The sequence below is a fragment of the Gopherus flavomarginatus genome, chromosome 4, assembly GCF_025201925.1.
Source record: "Gopherus flavomarginatus isolate rGopFla2 chromosome 4, rGopFla2.mat.asm, whole genome shotgun sequence".
Lineage (NCBI taxonomy): Eukaryota > Metazoa > Chordata > Testudines > Testudinidae > Gopherus > Gopherus flavomarginatus.
Window position 1 is genome coordinate 135,584,348 of NC_066620.1, and position 18,855 is coordinate 135,603,202.

The following is an 18,855-nucleotide window of genomic DNA, read 5'->3' on the forward strand; positions in this document are numbered from 1 at the left end:
ATTCTGGAATGGTAGATGGACCAGGACTATTTATGAGTGGTTGACCCCCATTTCACATTCCCTTCCAACAAGAATAGTTGTAGTAGATGCCTGTGCAATCAGCTGAGATACTCACCGCACTTGGCTTTTCAGTGGCTAGATCGGGAAGAGAGAAGCTGCTCTGTAGTAGTCCAAGAGTGTTTCCGACTGTTAAGTAAAATATCTCCTATATTCACCTATTTAGCAAAGTAGAAGTGTTTTTCACTTCGGGCTTCTACTTAAGGGATTCAGCCTATGAGGACAAGTATCTAGGGCATTTTGGAATACTTACTAAATCTGAAGTCTTCTGGCCTTTCTTTAAGTTCCCTAAAGGTTCATCTGGCAGATACTTCTGCCATTCACTCCCCATTTTCAAGGGAAAAAAGTGTTTCTCAAGAGAATTGCTCACCTGATTCCACCTGTAAAGGCATCAGTTCTGCTTTGGGACCTTAACACAATGTTAGCTACTTTATTGGGGCCTCCAGATGAACCTTTGGCAACTTGCTCCTGGGCATGTTTGTCCCAGAACAGTGCCTTACCATCACAGACCCTAAGCTTTTGGTAACATCTCTGCTCACTTACCTATTGTGGACGTTTGCAGCTCTAGTAGCTCCCGATACTCCATACATACATTCACTCATTAAACCATCACAATGACTTTGAGGGAGTATGTGAACTTTGGCAAGGTCATACTTCGGTCACTGTTTAGACTCCGAGCCCCACTGCCTATGTTACTGAGTTCAGTATTTCAATCAGTTGTGCACCTACTGTATAGTAATTTAATCTAGAACACATTTCCCTAGTTTGCTTATGAGACTGTCAAGTGGGACTGTGTCAAAAGTCTTACTAAATTCCAGACACTTTAGTATATCACTTCTACCGGTCAAAGAAGAAAATTAGATTGGTTTGGCACAATTTGCTCTTGACAAATATGTTGACTACTAGACATCTTCCTATTATCATCTAGGTTTGAACAAATTGTTTAATTATTTGTTCCAGTATATTTCTGATATATTGATTTAGGCTGACTGGTATATAATTCTCTGGGTCCTCCTTTTTCAAGATAGGTAATATATTTGCCCATTTCCAGTCCTTTGGGACTTCAACCATCTTCCATGAATTCTCAAAGATAATTGCTAATGGTTCAAAAATTGCTTTGCTGTTTCCTTAAGTACTCTAGAGCAAAGTTTATTAGACACTGCTGACTTGAATACACCTAACTTAACTATATACCGTATTCTTTAACCTGTCCTTTTCTTATTTTGGCCTGAGATCCTTCTCCTTGATTTTTAATATTTTTGGTAAGCATCGAGTCTCAATCTTTTTAGTGAAGATTGAAGCAACCACAACAAAAAGTATTATACAAGACTAAAATAAAAGGATAAGGTTTTTAAGACTCGGGGAAGGATATCCACTCCCATAGGAGCACTAGAAAAATGTATTCCTCCATAGCTCCTTCACGGTCTCCTTACTATCTTTTTACTGTCAGAGAGGTAGCCGTGTTAGTCTGGATCTGTAAAAAGCGACTAAGAGTCCTGTGGCACCTTATAGACTAACAGAAGTATTGGAGCATAAGCGTTCGTGGGTGAATACCCACTTCGTGTCTGTAAAGCCTATCATTTGTATCTAAGCACTGAAAAAGTAAATTAGATCTATGTGCTGATGTTGGTTTGGTTTAGCTTGTTTTCTGGTAAGATGTCAATGGATAATATTGGTTGCTTGAGACCCACCTGTGGTTCAGTCCCTTACATGTCTTAGTTATTTCACGTAGTATGTTGCCATAATGGACAGGTGTTATCAACTTAGTGAAGGGATGCAGTCAACCATCCTCAAATCTTTGTGTATTGCTGGGCTTCTAAGACAATCTTACCCAGTCTCTAACCTCTGATTGATGGTGGACAGCGGTTATAGTGAGGAGGTCATCCTCCTTCATGTTCTCACTTATTGAAATAACTTGTTTTTCGATTGTGGAGTGTCTCTGGTCTCTTTCAACCACAACCTTTGCATGAACAGCCATGTGTTTAGACGTGGTACGAAAGTATTTCAGTTGTGCACTTCACACAGGCTGTGCCCTTACCGCCTGATATTGAAACAGCACCACTGTTCCACTGACCACAAATTTAAGTTAATTCCTCTTACAGCTTGTCGCAATATCTTGATTTTAGTAAGGCTTTTGACACAGTCCCACATGACATTCTCTTAAACAAATGAAGGAAATGTGGTCTAGATTAAATTACTATAAGGTGAGTGAAAAACAGGTTGAAAGACTGTACTCAAGAGTAGTTATCAGGGGTCAGTTCTTGGTCCAGTGCTATTCAATATTTTCTTTAATGGAATGGAGAGTATGCTTATAGAATTAACAGATGACACCAAGCTGGAAGGGGTTACAAGCACTTTGGAGGACAGAAGTAAAATTCAAAATGACTTTGACAAATTAGAGAACTGGTCTGAATTCAACAAGATGAAATTCAATAAAGACAAAGGCAAAGTACTACCCTTAGGAAGGGGAAAAAAATTAAATGCACAACTATGAAATGGGGAATAACTGGCTACGTGGTAGTACTGCTGAAAAAGATCTGGGTGTATAATGGGTCACAATTTAAATGAGAATCTGCAGTGTTATGCAGCTGTGAAAAAGACTAATATAATTCTGGTATGTTTTAACAGCAGTGTCATATGTAAGACTCAGAAGGTAATTGTCCTGCTCCATTCAGCACTGGTAAGGCCTCCGCAGGAGGCCTGTGTCCAGTTCAGGGCAATCCATTTTAGGAAGGATGTGAACAAATTGGGACAAGCCCAGATGAGAGCAAAAAAAATGATAAAAGGTTTAGAAAACCTGACATGTGAAAAAGTTGTGGAATCCCCATTGTTGGAGATTATAAGAAACAGGACAAACACTTGCCAGGTATTGTCTAAGTCAGCGTTTCTCAAATGCTGTCACTGTGACCGCATTCGGCCTCCAGGGACTTTTTTTGTGGCCACAGCCTCATGAGCGGTGATTTGGAGGGGAGGGGTGCAAGTAGCATCTCCTCCCCTGGGGCTGCCAGCAAGGGGTTGGGCCCTGTCCCCCTCTGGAGCCAGAAATGCTGGAGGAGTAGGCAGCTGGTGTGAGTTCCCCACCTTCCTGGGGCTGGTGGGGCTCGGGCTTCTGGCTTCAGCACTGGGGTGGTAACAGCAAGCTCGGCCATGGAGCAGCGAGCTCTGGTCCCTGGCCACAGGGCTTCAGCCTGGCCCCAGACTCGCTACCCTTCCAGCACCGCTGGCTCCTGCTACCTCCCTCAGCCCCTAAGCTGCCTCCGCCCAGTTGCACCTGGTCCCTGCTGCTTCCTCTGTTACCCCCCATCCATTGCCCCCTGATCCCCTACTGCCTCCCTACCCACCTCCCCATCCAGGGCTTAATTTGTCTCTCAGCTTGCCGTGGCTGAGTATATTTGCTGTGAAAAGTGATATTTGTATGTTTGTTAATATCACTTTTCACTATCTCCCAGCTAGCTCAGAAGTCTGCTTCTGTGAAAAAATGTTAACAAACACACACATGCCACTTTTCACAGCAGCAGACTTACTAGCTAGCAAGTCTAAAACAAAAAAGCAACCAAAAAAAGCAAAAGAAATAACAAAAGACAAGAACATGAAAAGCACCTTATTTTTGTTTCTATTCTGTTTAGGTCCAGTAAAGAATAGAGACAACAGTACATTATTTTGATTATTGAGTTTGAAAAAAAAACCCTACATAAATAAAATACAATGATTTGGATATGTATATGTGCATTTTGTCCCCTAAAGTTAATTAAGTATTTTAGGAAAAATTGTCAGAGCAGCCACCAGTAAGAGTGGGTGACCGCACTTTGAGGCCACCAAAAAATGTGTTATGAAAACCCCTGGGCTCTAGATTTACTTGATCCTGCATCAGCACAGGAGCTAGTCTTGATGATTTCTTGAGGTCTCTTCAAGCTCTATGATTCTATGATATGTATCAATCATTGGTAGCTTGTTCAGGATACAGATAAACCTTTTTTTGCCTGGATTGAACCACAGCGATCATATTATGCCTGTCTAATTTTATTTACTTTGGTTCCCTGTAACATGTTGGATTTAAAAAAAAAAAAATATTTAGACCTTGACTGTATTTGAGATCCAGTTGAGCATTGTTGCATTGGGTATGTTTGATAAGATAGAACATATATGCCTTAAGAGAGCCATCTGTTATGTCTTAAATTGGCAGTTGATCATGACTTTGTGGCCCCTAGAGCACTGATGTCTCTATATCTCTCTCTACTTCTTAACAACAAACCTTTCTCAATTTTAAAGGTATTTTTCAGAATGATCGTGATTTTTTTGGTATTTGTTCTGCTTGGTTGATCTTATCTGAATATCCTCTTTGCCCTTTTAAAGTGCTTTCCTTATCTTATTTTAATTAAGACATTTGTTTTACGTATTTTAATGCTATTGTGTTGTACAGCACTCAGTGTGTTTTGGCAGAGAGGAAATGTATGTTATCTGAAACTACTTAATTTTTTCTGATATTTCCAACATTAAAACCAGTTAACTTTTAATATAAATTACTGTGTATGATGTACAAAAATCAATGTGTGTATGTTGAACATATTAAACTTTTACTTTTATTCTCAGGTTGTTCCATCAAAATGGTACACATTTCTTCTGTGATTTTGCTGTTTACAAGTGCTTCCAAATTTACCAGAGTACCAGAGCAGATTATCCTAAAGGACCTTCTCTAACTGCAAATATCAAGAGACAAAATAAGTTGTCTCCATGTTGCTGCTTCTGCTCTTAAGTCCCCTGTACTTTGCACCTGATTTTTCCTCTTAAGTTAAAAAAAGCTGTTAAATATGAAAAAGGGGGAGCAGAGAGCAGTAGTAGCAGAGAGCATTAGCAATATCTGCTTCTGGCTGAAATAGCAGCATTGTTAATGCTGTGTTACACAGTATTTCTCTACCCTTGGAAGAAGCAGAGTGACATGAAGTCAATTTCTCTTTAGTTTCTGGCAAGTTATCACATTGTGACTGTGGTGGGACAACGTGGATTACCTGCTCTGTTTATTTTCAGCAGTATGGAAGGGCAATTCCCCTTCTTAAGGCTACATAGAGAAAAAGAACTATAGGGGAAAAAACCTACTTGCAGGCAAAAATTCTGTGATGAAAGAGTTTTAGATGCTCCATTTTCCTGTGTGTATGATTGTGCCTATTATATTTTGTGTATCTTTTTCAGTAAAGAGCATATACGTTATTAATGCTAATAATAAATACAACTCTTACTTTCACAGACAAATTTGACCAATTTTGGGCCATAAATCGGAAACTCATGGAGTATCCTCCAGAAGATAGTGGATTTCGTTACATCCCATTTAGAATATATCAGGTAGGAGACAACATGAAAAGCCTCATGTTTTACAAATCTGTTGTCATGCTGAGATCTGTCAAATGTTATAAAAGTAAATCAAATGAAATAAGTCCACTTATTTTTAGCTGCATAGTAAAATTAGGTGCCCTGTTTGCTCACATTTGCTGGGCTGTTCAGTTGCATGAATTAACTAAGGAAATAGAAGAAAGTCCATAGAGCATGTTACTCACACTTGACCCTAATAAGTAGTTGCTGCTCATTGTGCCAGAAATAGGTGCACAATACACAAAAGTATGCTAAGTGCTTTACAGACAAATAAAACAAACGACTAGCCTGGGTGTTTAAATTCATATCTCTGCTAGACACTAAAAATCATGGTCTTCATAAAGTGACTGGATTTATGACTTAATGCAACAGTCTGTAACCCATTAACCCCCCTTTTTTGTCCTATGACTACAGAGAAGTTATTGGATCACTTCATCTTGAATGGTCTCTTACAATAAGCGTTGACTGCCTATGCTAAACGATCAGTTCCACCTTGTATTCAGCTGTGACAAAGGGCTTGTCTACACATAGAGCACTGCAGTGGTATAGCTGCATCGCTTTAGTAAAGAAGAAACAATGCCGACAAGGGAGCTTCTCCTGTCGGTGTAGTTAATCCACCTCCACGAGAGACGATTGCTATGTCACTCTCCTCTTGACATAGCGGTGTCTCCCCCGGAGTTAGGTTGGTATAATTATGGTGCTCGGGATTGTGGATTTTTCACACCCTTGAGCTATGTAATTAGAGTAGAACACCAGAGTTACGAACTGACCAATCAACCCCACACCACATTTGGAACCAGAAATACGTAATCAGGTAGCATTAGAGGTGACAAAAAAAACAAAAACAAAAGCAAATACAGTATAGTACCATTTTAAATGTAAACTAAAAAAAAAGGAAATCATTTTTCTTTTGCATGATAAAGTTTCAAAGCTGTATTAAGTCAATATTCAGTTGTAAACTTTTGAAAAACAGCTATAATGTTTTGTTCAGTGTTACAAACAACCTCCATTCCCGAGGTGTTCATAACTCTGAGGTTCTACTGTATACTAATGTTAGTTTGTAAGACTTAGGGTATGTTTACACTACAAAATTTAAGTCAACCTAAGTTACATTGACATACAACCGTCTAAGTAATTCAATTGCTTTTGCACGGCCACACTATGGTCCTCGTGTCGGTGGTGCATGTTCTCACTGTCAGTGTTGGGCATTGTAGGAAGGCTTCTGAAAGACAACAACAGTTGATGTAAGCACCTAACTACATTAGCTTAAGCGCTACACCTCTCACAGAGATGGAGTTAAGTTGATGTAGTGGGCAAGTAACATCAGTGGGAGCTACATTTTAGCATGGATGCTTGCGGAGTTAGGTCATCATAATAGCTGCCTTATGTCGACCTAACTCTGTAGTTTAGACCAGGACTCAGCTTCTGAGTACCTTTCCCAGACCTGAATAAGAGCTCTCTGTGACTCAAAAGCTTGTCTCTTTCACCAACAGATGTTGATCTAATAAAAGATATTACCTCACCCACTTTGTTCCTCTTATAGACAAATAAGAAATTATCCCTACTTGAAGAACTTGCTGTAGTATCTGCCCTTGAAGGCTCCGCTGTACACAAAACAGGCTGAGTTCATCTTCAGCTGAAGAGCTGGAGGCAAGCATTTCAGGAGGAACATTTTCCTCAGCCTCTGCATAAGCTTCTTATATTCTGTCATTATAGGCCCCATGAGAGAGCAAGTGGTGTAGGTAGTGTTTGTGAAAAAATACTCACCTTGCTAATTTCACTTGGGACATCTGTTGCTCTTATCTGTTCTAATAATGCTACTTTATTTTGAAAAGAAGTTTTAACACAATAAAATACTACTTAACTGTTCTTATAGCATACTTAGTATGTGAATTTAATGTAAAATATTGAAAAAGGTGCAAATTTAAGTAAGCTCAAAAAGGAATTGAATTAGGTTATTAGAAATTTTCAGTGATGCATTTTCTATATCTTTGTGATAGCTGGTAGTATGGAACTGCCCTGCTACTATTGCAGGAGTCAGAAAATTTTTTGTAGTTCATATAGCGAGCAAAGCCAATGCTAGTGAAAGGTAAGCTAGTCAATGACTCATAGACTTATAGACTTAAAGGTCAGAAGGGACCTTATGATCATCTAGTCTGACCTCCTGCACAATGCAGGCCACACAATCTCACCCATCCACTTCTATAACAAACCCCTAACCTATGTCTGAGTTATTGAAGTCCTCAAATTGTGGTTTGAAGACCTCAAGCTGCAGAGAATCCTCCAGCAAGTGACCCGTGCCCCATACTGCAGAGGAAGGCTAAAAACCTCCAGGGCCTCTGCCAATCTGCCCTGGAGGAAAATTCCTTCCTGACCCCAAATATGGCGATCAGTTAAACCCTGAGCATGTGGGCAAGACTCACCAGCCAGCACCCAGGAAAGAATTCTCTGTAGTAACTCAGATCCCCTCCCATCTAACATCCCATCACAGACCACTGGGAATACTTACCTACTGATGACGTTGGGTCTGCCTCTGTCATGGTATAATTCCCCACTCTGAACCTTAGCGTCCAAAAGATGGGGTACCAGCATGAATTCCTCTAAGCTCAATTACCAGCTTAGTACTTGTAGCACTGCCACCAACCAGGAATTCCAGTGCCTGGTACACTCTGGTCCCCCCAAAACCTTGCCCGGGGACCCCCAAGACCCAGACCCTCTGGATCTTAACACAAGGAAAGTGAACCCTTTCCCTCACCGTTGTCTCTCCCAGGCTTCCCCTCCCTGGGTTACCCTGGAAGATCACTGTGATTCAAAACTCCTTGAATCTTGAAACAGAGAGGAAAATCCACCTTCCCCCCTCCTTCTCTCTCCCCCTCCCAGACTCTCCCTGAGAGAGAAAGTAATCCTAACACAGAGAGAAAATAACCTTTCTCTCCCTCTTCCCTCCTTTCTCCCACCAGTTCCCTGGTGGATCCAGACCCAGTCCCCTGGGGTCTCACCAGAATAAAAAAACAATCAGGTTCTAAACAAGAAAAGCTTTTAATTAAAGAAAGAAAAAACAGTAAAAAGTATCTTTGTAAATTTAAGATGGAATATGTTACAGGGTCTTTCAGCTATAGACACTGGGAATACCCTCCCAGCCTAAGCATACAAGTACAAATAAAAATCCTTTCAGCAAAATACAAATTTGAACTCCTTCCAGCCAAATACACATTTGCAAATAAAGAAAACAAACATAAGCCTAACTCGCCTTATCTACCTAGTACTCACTATTCTGGACATATAAGAGACTGTATCAGAGAGATTGGAGAGAAACCTGGTTGCACGTCTGGTCCCTCTGAGCCCCTAGAGTGAACAACAACCAAACACTAACAGCACACACAAAAGCTTTCCTCCCTCAAGATTTGAAAGTATCCTGTCCCCTGATTGGTCCTCTGGTCAGGTGACAGCCAGGTTCACTGAACTTGTTAACCCTTTACAGGCAAAAGAGACATGAAGTACTCCTGTTCTATTAACCCTTAACTATTTGTTTATGACAGCCTCCCAGCTTGTAAAGACAAGAACAACCCGCACTTAGATTGTTGCACACTAAAAAGTAGTTCTTTGTTACAGTGTAAAATTGTAAATCATGGTGGCTGATTCAGAATTAGAAGTTCCTCCCTTTGCAAACTATACAAAAATTGTTTAAAGACTGTCTATGTACTCTAGTCAGTCTATTTTATGAACTCCTTAATGTTAAATTACACATTTCACCTATGTCATTCTGAGAACATAAGAACAACTATACTGAGTCAGACCAATAGTCCATTTAGCCCAGTATCCTTTCTTCTAACAGTGGCTAATGCCAGGTGCTTCACAGGGAATGAACAGAACAGGCCATCATCAAGTGATCTGTCCCTTTTTGTAAAAGAAAATGTAAAATGAGTTTGTCCATTTTCTGCTGTTTGCATTGTATGATGATTAATAAATTGAAAAGCAGATTGGAGAATTTATAGGATATTAATCTGGTATTTTCAAACTTAATAAATGACTAGTTGAGTAAATTAGTTACTTTTTATTTTTAATTCCAGAAATGTTGGTTTACAGAATGTTTAAACTGGATTTAGAGACTGTTGCTGCATTTAGGGATCATTAGACTCTTTGAGAATTCCCTTTATCTCCAGACCTATCTGCAATATTTGTTTATTTCTAATGTAAGAATACATTTTTGCCTAGGAGTTTTCTTTTAGCAGAATGTTAAGATTCTGGAGAAATGTCATGGAATTGTTTAATTTTTCTTTCCTATGTGCCTTCTGCTTTCTTATGGCATGAAGTTTGGTGTTAACGTTTTGAGTTGAGTTCAAGGTACTGTTGTATACTCATCCAAAATTCAGTTAGAAGGGAATCAGTCAATCATGCTATTTTGATGGTCTGTCTTCATAAATTACATCCAAAATGTATCCTGTAAATGATTAATGGTGTTGAAGTTTTACACCAGTCACTATAAAAAGGAGATCTGTTAATACTGATACATTCAGCATTATTACTTTATACTGGATCTAAATGCTTTATTAGAATTTGTAAATCCAAAGAAGTATACAATTGTTTTGTAGTAACTTAGTGTTTAGATTTAATTAAGACAAATTTACTGTCATAGTGAAACTTTAAAGATTGAGAACGGAAGTCACAGTTATTTTGTGAGCGCTATCAGAAATTTTAGCAGATGGTAAGCTCTGTATGTGTGCATCAAAACCTATAGATGCAATTTTCTCCTAGCATCGTCTTTGGTCACTGACTAATTTGTTGACTGCTTGGTGCTAAGAAATGTTTTCGCAGCAACAGAAATGGACTCATTAAGTGGAGATAGTGCTGATTAAATAATGTAGGGATCCCATACCCCGTATAAAACTGATTTTATATCTTTGCATGTAAAGCCCATGTTGGCATTGCAAACAGCCCTTCATTTCTCTTCACAGAGACACTCGCAGAATGTTTCAGGTTGAATGACAAATTGTGTAGGCTAGATCCTGGAGGGATGAGCAATGAGGCCTAATCCTGCTTTGTCTATTGAAACAGAGGGGCGTAGAAATGCAGTTCATTGTGTCCTCTGCCACAAAGAATCGTCTAGCTGGGACAGGATTCCTTGTGGCAGGGTGGGGCACAATACTGTGTGTTGCATTATGCTGCTTCACGTTGCAGGGATAATGTGCACAGCCACAATCTGCCAATTAATACTTGCTGATGATGGCAATATATGTATTTATTGGATTGAGTGAACCAGATGATATTGGGTGGGATTTTCAAAACTCAAACTATTCAAAACTGCTCACATTGAATTCACACCAGCATGACCTTAACTCTGCTCTTCTGGAGCTGGCAGTACTCATTGGGCATTGCCTACATATACTCTAGTTGCCTGCACTATTGGTATAATTGTACTAAATGGTGGAGAGATTAATTGGAGTAGGTTGGTAGAGCTGTGATAGTGATATGAGATCTGTGTTTGAGCCCCGTTTCAGTGTGATCAGAGGTAAGAGGAGCATGTGTACCTTGAAGGATCTAAGATACATTATTTCAGCACTGAGTTGTGGAAGTTGTCAGTAGCAGGGTACAGGGGTCATCTAACAAAGGGGATTGTCAGCAATGTGGTGGGATATGAGAGTAGTCTGTGGTTTTAATGATTGGTAAGTGAAAGTACACCTCTACCTCGATATAACGCTGTCCTCGGGAGCCAAAAAATCTTACTGTGTTATAGGTGAAACCACGTTATATCGAACTTGCTTTGATCTGCCAGAGCGTGCAGCCCTGCCCCTCCAGAGCACTGCTTTACCACGTTATATCCAAATTTGTGTTATATCGGGGTAGAGGTGTATAATGTTAGATGGAATCTAGTAATAAGGCTGACAGAGTTGTAAAATGAGAGTAAAGGAAGTTGTAAAATTAACACGCACAAAGTTGTTTCTGGAGAGTAGGCTCAGTGTTTGAGTATAGAACAGTTCAGGTAGCTCCTAGTCAGTACAGCTCACCTGAAAACAAGTTTCGCCTTGGCTATGAGAAGGTGTTCAGCTTTGTGCTGCAGTTGTCATGTGTGTGTCTGTTCTCCGAATATGCACGGTCTGGAAAGGCAGAAGTGAGTATGTGCACTATGGGCATGATTGGGTCCTCCCTCAAAGAGGGCAAAGTGAAAGCTGTGTTGGCAGGTACCTCACCGCTGTTTCCTAGTTTTCAGTGGCTTGAGTTTTGCTGAACTTGATGTTCAGGAAAGGCATGAGATACTTTTGGACAACTTTAACTCTGCCTTAACAAAGGTTTTTCTCAGTAAATTTCATAGTTTCTTTTAACAGACAAAGAAATTGTTGTAATAGGAATAATTGGTCATTTAAGCAGTTGTAGTTGTCACCTAGGCTTGCAGTTGATATGCTATTGTGGCTAAGTAATAACAAAGTGTATGTGTGCATTGTGATAAAACACCTGCAGCATCAAGTCTCGGAGCCAGTCAGCTGACTCCGGCTGTGGGGCTAAAAATAGAAGTGTAGATGTTTGGATTTGGGGCTGAAGCCTGGGCTCTGAGATCCTCCCCCTTGTGAAGTCTCAGAACTCAAGCTCCAGTCAAGCCTGAATGTCTCTGCTGCAATTTTATAGCGCTGAGTCCGCTGACCTGGACCAGCCATGGACGTGCTGCAGCTTTCTTATTGCAGTGTAGACGTACCCAGAAAGACCTAGCTCTTATGTAACTTTTTCATCAATAGATCTTAGAGAACTTAACATCATTATCCCTATTTTACAGCAGGTGAATGACAGAGCCAGAAATAGCTGAGGTCCAGTTGTTTGTTTCTCCACAAGGCCGCACAGTTGCTATATGATTCCTAAGCTCCTGCCTCCTCCTGTTAATTTTGTTGTAGTGCAGCAGGCATAACGGTTCTGCTTTGAAATGTTTGCAGTGTATTGGTTGAGAGGGCTGGTGAGAGAAATCAGACATGGCATGTGTCCCAAAACCTTAACAGTTTTTTTTTTCCCCCAACATGGTGCTTACAATTACTTTGTGTGTGAGAGAGGAGTGTGTCTCTTTCGCCACCCCCACCATTCCCCACAACATATAACCCCCCTGACAGCATTTCCAGATCACTCTTCCCTTCCTGTCCCATTAAGCCATTAGTTAGCAGTGCAGAAGACATTAACGTAATAAGTTGCTCTTTGCTGTCACTTTCTGCCTGCTGCTGTATGCACATATCACAGGCAGCAGCCTAGTGCGCACTTCCTTGATTATGTAGGCTAAGATGCACACTGGACTGGGTCCCTCATACCTACTACACCCCATAGCTGGGCCCCGTGTCTGCTTCTGCCAGGTTTCCCAATTTTGTCCAAAGTCTGACTGTCGCCCCAAGTCCAAGCTGCTTTCTCCCACACATATTGTGGCCAGCCCTCCAACCCATACAGGGGTGATGTGTACCTTCAGTTTTGGATGTCAGACTTCAAATTTGTGTTATCTTTACCCCACTCCATTCCCCAGATTTTGGCATACATAGGGGGATCAGAAACTCATGGATGATCAGGGGCCCCTAAGATCCTGGCACACACAGGGAAGGCAGGAGAGAGTCTCAAACACTCCCAGAAGAACAAGGTCACCAATCCTTGCTCATATGAGAGAAGGCGGAGAGAGGGCTCACATACCCCTATGGGAGTAGGGTCCCCCAGTTCCCGGCAAACTCACAAAGACTTGGAAGAGGGACTCAGACATTCTCCAAGGGACTGGGAGCCCATATCCTGACTTACATGGAGAGGGCAGGTAAGACAGACTCCTCTAGAGAGATTTGGGTCCCAAGATTGCCACACCCACACGGGGTAAGGAGAGGGCTTCAGACCCTCCCCTAGATCCTGATGTATACAGAATGTAGGGCTGAGAGACACCCCTTCCCCTATTTTCCACAATTCCCTTTGCCACCCCCATCCCTTCATTCCTCGTGACCTGACCCCCTACCACCCATCTCCATTTATCCTCCTTTCCATAAACAATCTTCCCTTGCCTCAGTCCCACACCCCTTCCTTGTTCTTTCCTAGAGCCCCACCCTTTGATACGCCTCCCTTCTCAGCAAACATTTTATGTGTAAATTATTTTCTTTGCAAATATAGCTTGAGCATCTTCTGAATTATTTACTGTGTTAAGTTAGACATTGAAACCTACATATTGTGGAATTGTATCAGAGGGTAGCCGTGTTAGTCTGGATCTGTAAAAGCAGCAAAGAATCCTGTGGCACCTTATAGACTAACCCACTTCCTCAGATGCATGCATCTGAGGAAGTGGGTATTCACCCACGAAAGCTCATGCTCCAAAACGTCTGTTAGTCTATAAGGTGCCACAGGATTCTTTGCTGCTTTTACATATTGTGGAATTATCTTTTTAAGGGATCAGATTCTGGGGCACATGTTGACAGTTGTGTCATGGAGGGTTGCAGACAGCTGGTAGGATGTAGAGAGCCACGGGGCCTGTGTGGATGTCTGTGGCCTTGGGTGTGCCTTTTAAGAACCGCTAGGATTCTAGGACTTCAGTCCCCTTTCTATTCTGGGGGGACGGGACGGGACACGACGACTACTCTTTCCTTCACCACAAATAATCTGGAGGAAACTCTGCAAAGGGAACCTCATAGATTCCTGTAAGTGAGTTTTTTCATCTAAGAGAATGAGCTGGATCATAATAAAGATTCATAATAAAGATACAGTAGATGAAAATCTGTTCTAACAATGCTCAAACTGTATCACTGGGGAAAGTTGTTAAAGAATCAGAAATTAAAATAATAATCAAATAAGACTTTTCAGTAAAGGATTGGTATTTTCAAAATTTACAAGCTATTTCTTTTGCAAAGCATGTCTATTAAAATACATTTTTAAAGACTAATATGAATCAGACCTCATGTGGGATCCAAATTTAATGGTGTGTGGGAGCAAGAAAAGACGAAGATAAACACTTGGTAACTCAGAACTAAACTAACCAGAGGGTTAGTTTATTTAGACGTCATTTTATGTCTTTCTTCAGTAGCTCTTCTAAAAGTACTAACTAGAACTGATTTATAATCCTATTATTTTCCACAGCATGCTGAAAATAGAATTAAGTTATAAAGTCAAAGCAGCAAAATCATAATTAACTGATCAGCGCAATGGGCAATCTTAAGTTGGTGAACCAAAAAGACTTTGCGGGTTTGATTATACTACTTCTAATTATCCAAACCATTTCTTAGAGAACTATATAAATGTAAGTTGCTACACTGTCAGTTGCCAGTTGCAACTGAAACTAAATTTCATTATCTTCTAATGGATATTGCTGAAGTAGAGGCTTTTTCTCCCTTTGACTTCTCCTTAATAAATGTGGAGGTGGAGTATTAATGTCTCCAATACTGTTATGTATCTAAACACACTGCGTTACCTGTACGAATGCTGTAGCCACCCAGAATTATGCAGAGATTCTAGGATTTGCTCCTCATCCTTACTTTATAACACCAGTTCCTTCTCCACTTCTTAGTATAGGGGTCAGCAACCTTTCATAAGTGGTGTTCCGAGTCTTCATTCATTCACTCTAATTTAAGGTTTCGTGTGCTGGTAATACATTTTAACTTTCTTAGAAGGTCTCTTTCTATAAATCTGTAATATAGAACTAAACTGTTGTTGTATGTAAAGTAAATAAGGTTTTTAAAATGTTTAAGAAGCTTCATTTAAAATTAAATAAAATGCAGAGCCCCCTGGACCAGTGGCCAGGACCCAGGCAGAATGAGTGCCACTGAAAATCAGCTCGCGTGCTGCCTTCGGCACCCGTGCCATAGGTTGCCTACCCCTGTCCTAGTAGTACAATCCTGGGAAGCAAGATGGACAACAGATTGTCGGTGGTTGGGGAAACTAAGTCTGCATCTGAGCAGATACCCTCTGTTCATCCTTTGATACACAGTATATCTGCACAATGAAGGGGGAAGAATCCTGAATACTCTGAAAGTTTAAATCTTCATTTTCGTATTACCTAGCTGACAGCTGATTTACTGTACCTGGTGACTTGTAAATTCTATAGAGAGAAATTTTTTTTTTTTCTTTAGAACAAGAAATTGTATGTTATGGAAGAACTGTTGAGATATTTACCATAGCTTCACCTGACTTTTATATATATATAAATTGCATTAATGTTGATGTAAAGGAGACACTCAATTTTAATTTACAAATATACCTTCGAGCCCACCCAAATTTAAATATTAATCAAGGAGATTCTAGACCCACAGCCTTGGAGACCACAAATACCTCAAATGTACATGGCATTAGTAGGACATATTTTAGTCAAAAACTAATAAAGTAGATATTTCTTGAAACTTTACACATCTGCTGAATTTACTATGTTGTCTGTTTCGCTGTCCTAGTAAAGAGTAAATATTTTTACTGTATTATTTAAATGCCTTAATTCATGACTTCATAACGAAAGGGGTTGGGGGGAATCACACTTAGTTTATCACTGATCTTTGAAGAGAAATATTAAATGCGATGTTCAGTGACCTGAAGAGGGCAACAAAACCTAAGTTTCTGTATTTACTGTGGTACTGTACAAATTGCTATTGTATAGACCAGTGGCTTTTTTGTACTGGCGACTCCTTTCACATAACAAGTCTCTGAGTGTGACCCCCCCCCATTATAAATTAAAAACACTTTTGAATATATTTAACACCCTTATAAATGCTGGAGGCAAAGCGGGGCTTGGGATGGAGGCTGACAGCTCGTGACCCCCTATGTAATAACCTTGCGACCCCCTTGAGGGGTCCTGACCCCCCCGTTTGAGAACCACTGGTATCTATGGTATGACTATTCATAAATCATTGTGTAACTTTTTTCTTACAATGCAATTTCACAAAAGGGCTTTTTAATGTAAAGTAAACTTAGTCCCTGAATATATTCACGCCTTTTTAGAAAAAATATTTCTGAAAAGTAGCATTTTGATGTGACAGAAAATATGGCTAGTTTGTCTAAGGAACTGAATGTTTACAGAAAATCAGCTAGGAATTTAAGTGGCCTAAAGGAAAATTGGCGTACCCTCTGGTCCAAAGTAAAAGTGAGAAGGCTTTTTTTTTATTATTACAGTTGTGCTAATTTGTCATAAGCGTTCTCAGAACTACACTCAGTGACTTACTCTGAATAGCCATAGGCAATAACAATGAATATGAATAAGGAACATTTTAGAACAGGGGTGGGCAAACTTTTTGGCCTTAGGGCCACCTCTGGGTATGGAAATTGTATAGCAGGCCATGAATGCTCACAAAATTGGGGGTTGGGATGCGAGAGGGGTGAGGACTCTGGCTGGGCTCTGGGGTGGGGCCAGAAATGAGGAGTTCAGGGCTCTGGACTAGGGCAGGAGGTTGGAGAACAGGAGTGGGGAGTGAGGGCTCTGGCTGGGGATGCAGGCTGTGGGTTGGGGTTGGGGTACAGGAGGGTGCTCTGGGCTGGAACTGAGGGGATTGGAGGGCGGGAGGGGGATCGGGGCTGGGGCAGGGGATTGGAGCACATGAGGGAGTCAGGTGCAGGCTCCGGGTGGCACTTAACTCAAGCAGCTCCTCGAAGCAGCAGCACGTCACCCCTCCAGCTCCTACACAGAGGCATATCCAAGCAGCTCTGCGCACTGCCCTGTCTGCAGGCACCGCCCTGCCACTCCCATAGGCCACAGTTCCTGGCCAATGAGAGCTGTGGGGGCAGTGCTTGGGGCAAGGGCGGTGTTCAGAGTCCCCTGGCTACCCCTGTGTGTAGGAGTTGGAGGGGGGGAATACCGCTGTTTCCGGGAGCCATGCAGAGTGGGGCAAGCCCCTGACCCTGCTCCCTGGCTGGAATGCTGGAGCAGGGCAAGCCCCAGACCTCACTCCCCGGTGGGAGCTTGATGGCCAGATTAAAACTTCTGGAGGGCTGTAGTTTGCCCACCCCAGTTTTAGAAACATGGGTATTCTGCATCAGAACGTAACCTCTTATTGTGTGTGTTTTAGAGATGTGGAAAAATTGCGTGCTTTAGAGAGTTATCTTTTTCTCTAAAATCTACTGTTCCATTTTGAAAATTAGATGAAGAGAATTGTTTGTGTGTTGGGGAGATTTATAAATTACTAGCTGAGCCAGTACTTTTTATATAAATGGATTAAAGTTCAGTTTGGTACCAATAGTATTTACTTTTCATAGCTCTGGTGTAAGAACAAATTATGGTAAACGTTAGGGTCCTTTTAATTTTACTATTTAATATACTGCAGTAAACAGCAGCTTAGATGAGATTCAGTATCAAGCAAAATGCCTATAGTATGTGTATGGTTTATGAAATGCCTATTTAAAATGAACATTAGGTTTTCTTAAGCAAAGGAAGCTGCTGAAGAACGTACGTGGTTTGGAGGAGTTAAGAAAGGGAGAGAAGCTGCAGAAGGAGGAGGAAGGGTCCATGAAACATCAGCACAAACTAACTACGTGTCTTGAACTAGCACAGCCATATTAAAAGTTAGAACAGTGTTTCTCAAACTGGGGTCGCTGCTTGTGTAGGGAAAGCCCCTGGTGGGCCGGGCTGATTTGTTTACCTGCCCTGTCCTCAGGTCCGACCGACTGTGGCTCCCACTGGCCGTGGTTCGCCGCTGCAGGCCAATGGGAGCTGCTGGAAGCGGTGGCCAGTATGTCCCTCGGTCTGCACCGCTTCCAGCAGCTCCCATTGGCCCATAGCAGCCAACTGCAGCCAGTGGGAGCCGCGATCAGCCAGACCTGTGGACGGGGCAGGTAAACAAACTGGCCCGGCCCACCAGGGGCTTTCCCTAAAAGTGGCGACCCCAGTTTGAGAAACACTGAGTTAGAATGATTTGGTGAAAATGTCTTTTGTTCAGATTATGCAGTCTGCCCATCGCTATTTTAAGTGATATGGGCCTCAGTTATGCATTGAGAGATGGCTTGGCACAGCCATACACCCATGTGAAGCCCCTTTGATTTCAGTGGGGCCCTGTGCAAGTTTAACACTGTGCCCACAAAGTTCTCAGTGCAGGAGTGAAGCTCTGGATTGGAAAGTAAGTTTTAGACACCACTGGCTATTTTGGGTCTTAGTAAGAAATATCTTGTTTTGGCCAATAAATACTTTCTCATGTGAAAATCACCTTATTAGTAGTATGCTATTTGATACCTTAACTAGTCTGAATTGTATATCTGTGGACTATATACAATATAATTGGAAGTGTTCCATTATGGAGCCATAATCCATAGTTAAACCAGTAAGAACTATTTCATTCTAAATTCTATTTTCATACCATCTGATCTGTTCTCTAATCTATTTAGGGTCTTACAGGGCCTGTCCCTGTGGCATCTAAGTGCCTAACTTTATTAAACTTTCATTGTGAAAATTGTTACACTCTTTTTAAAGTGAGAAGAAAACTGAACAAATTGTGTTTTGAGTTATAATGTAGCTGAATTAAAAATCTGACTTTTTGT

At 41.2% G+C, this 18,855-nt stretch overlaps 1 protein-coding gene across 1 annotated transcript in view; it reads left to right on the top strand.

The window, feature by feature from the left end:
- The window catches only part of ATG5 (autophagy related 5), a 125,245-nt gene that overhangs the window by 60,534 nt on the left and 45,856 nt on the right, over positions 1-18,855 (top strand). The window contains 1 exon segment of the mRNA XM_050951449.1: positions 5,300-5,394. Within this exon segment, the coding sequence (XP_050807406.1) occupies positions 5,300-5,394 (95 nt within the window).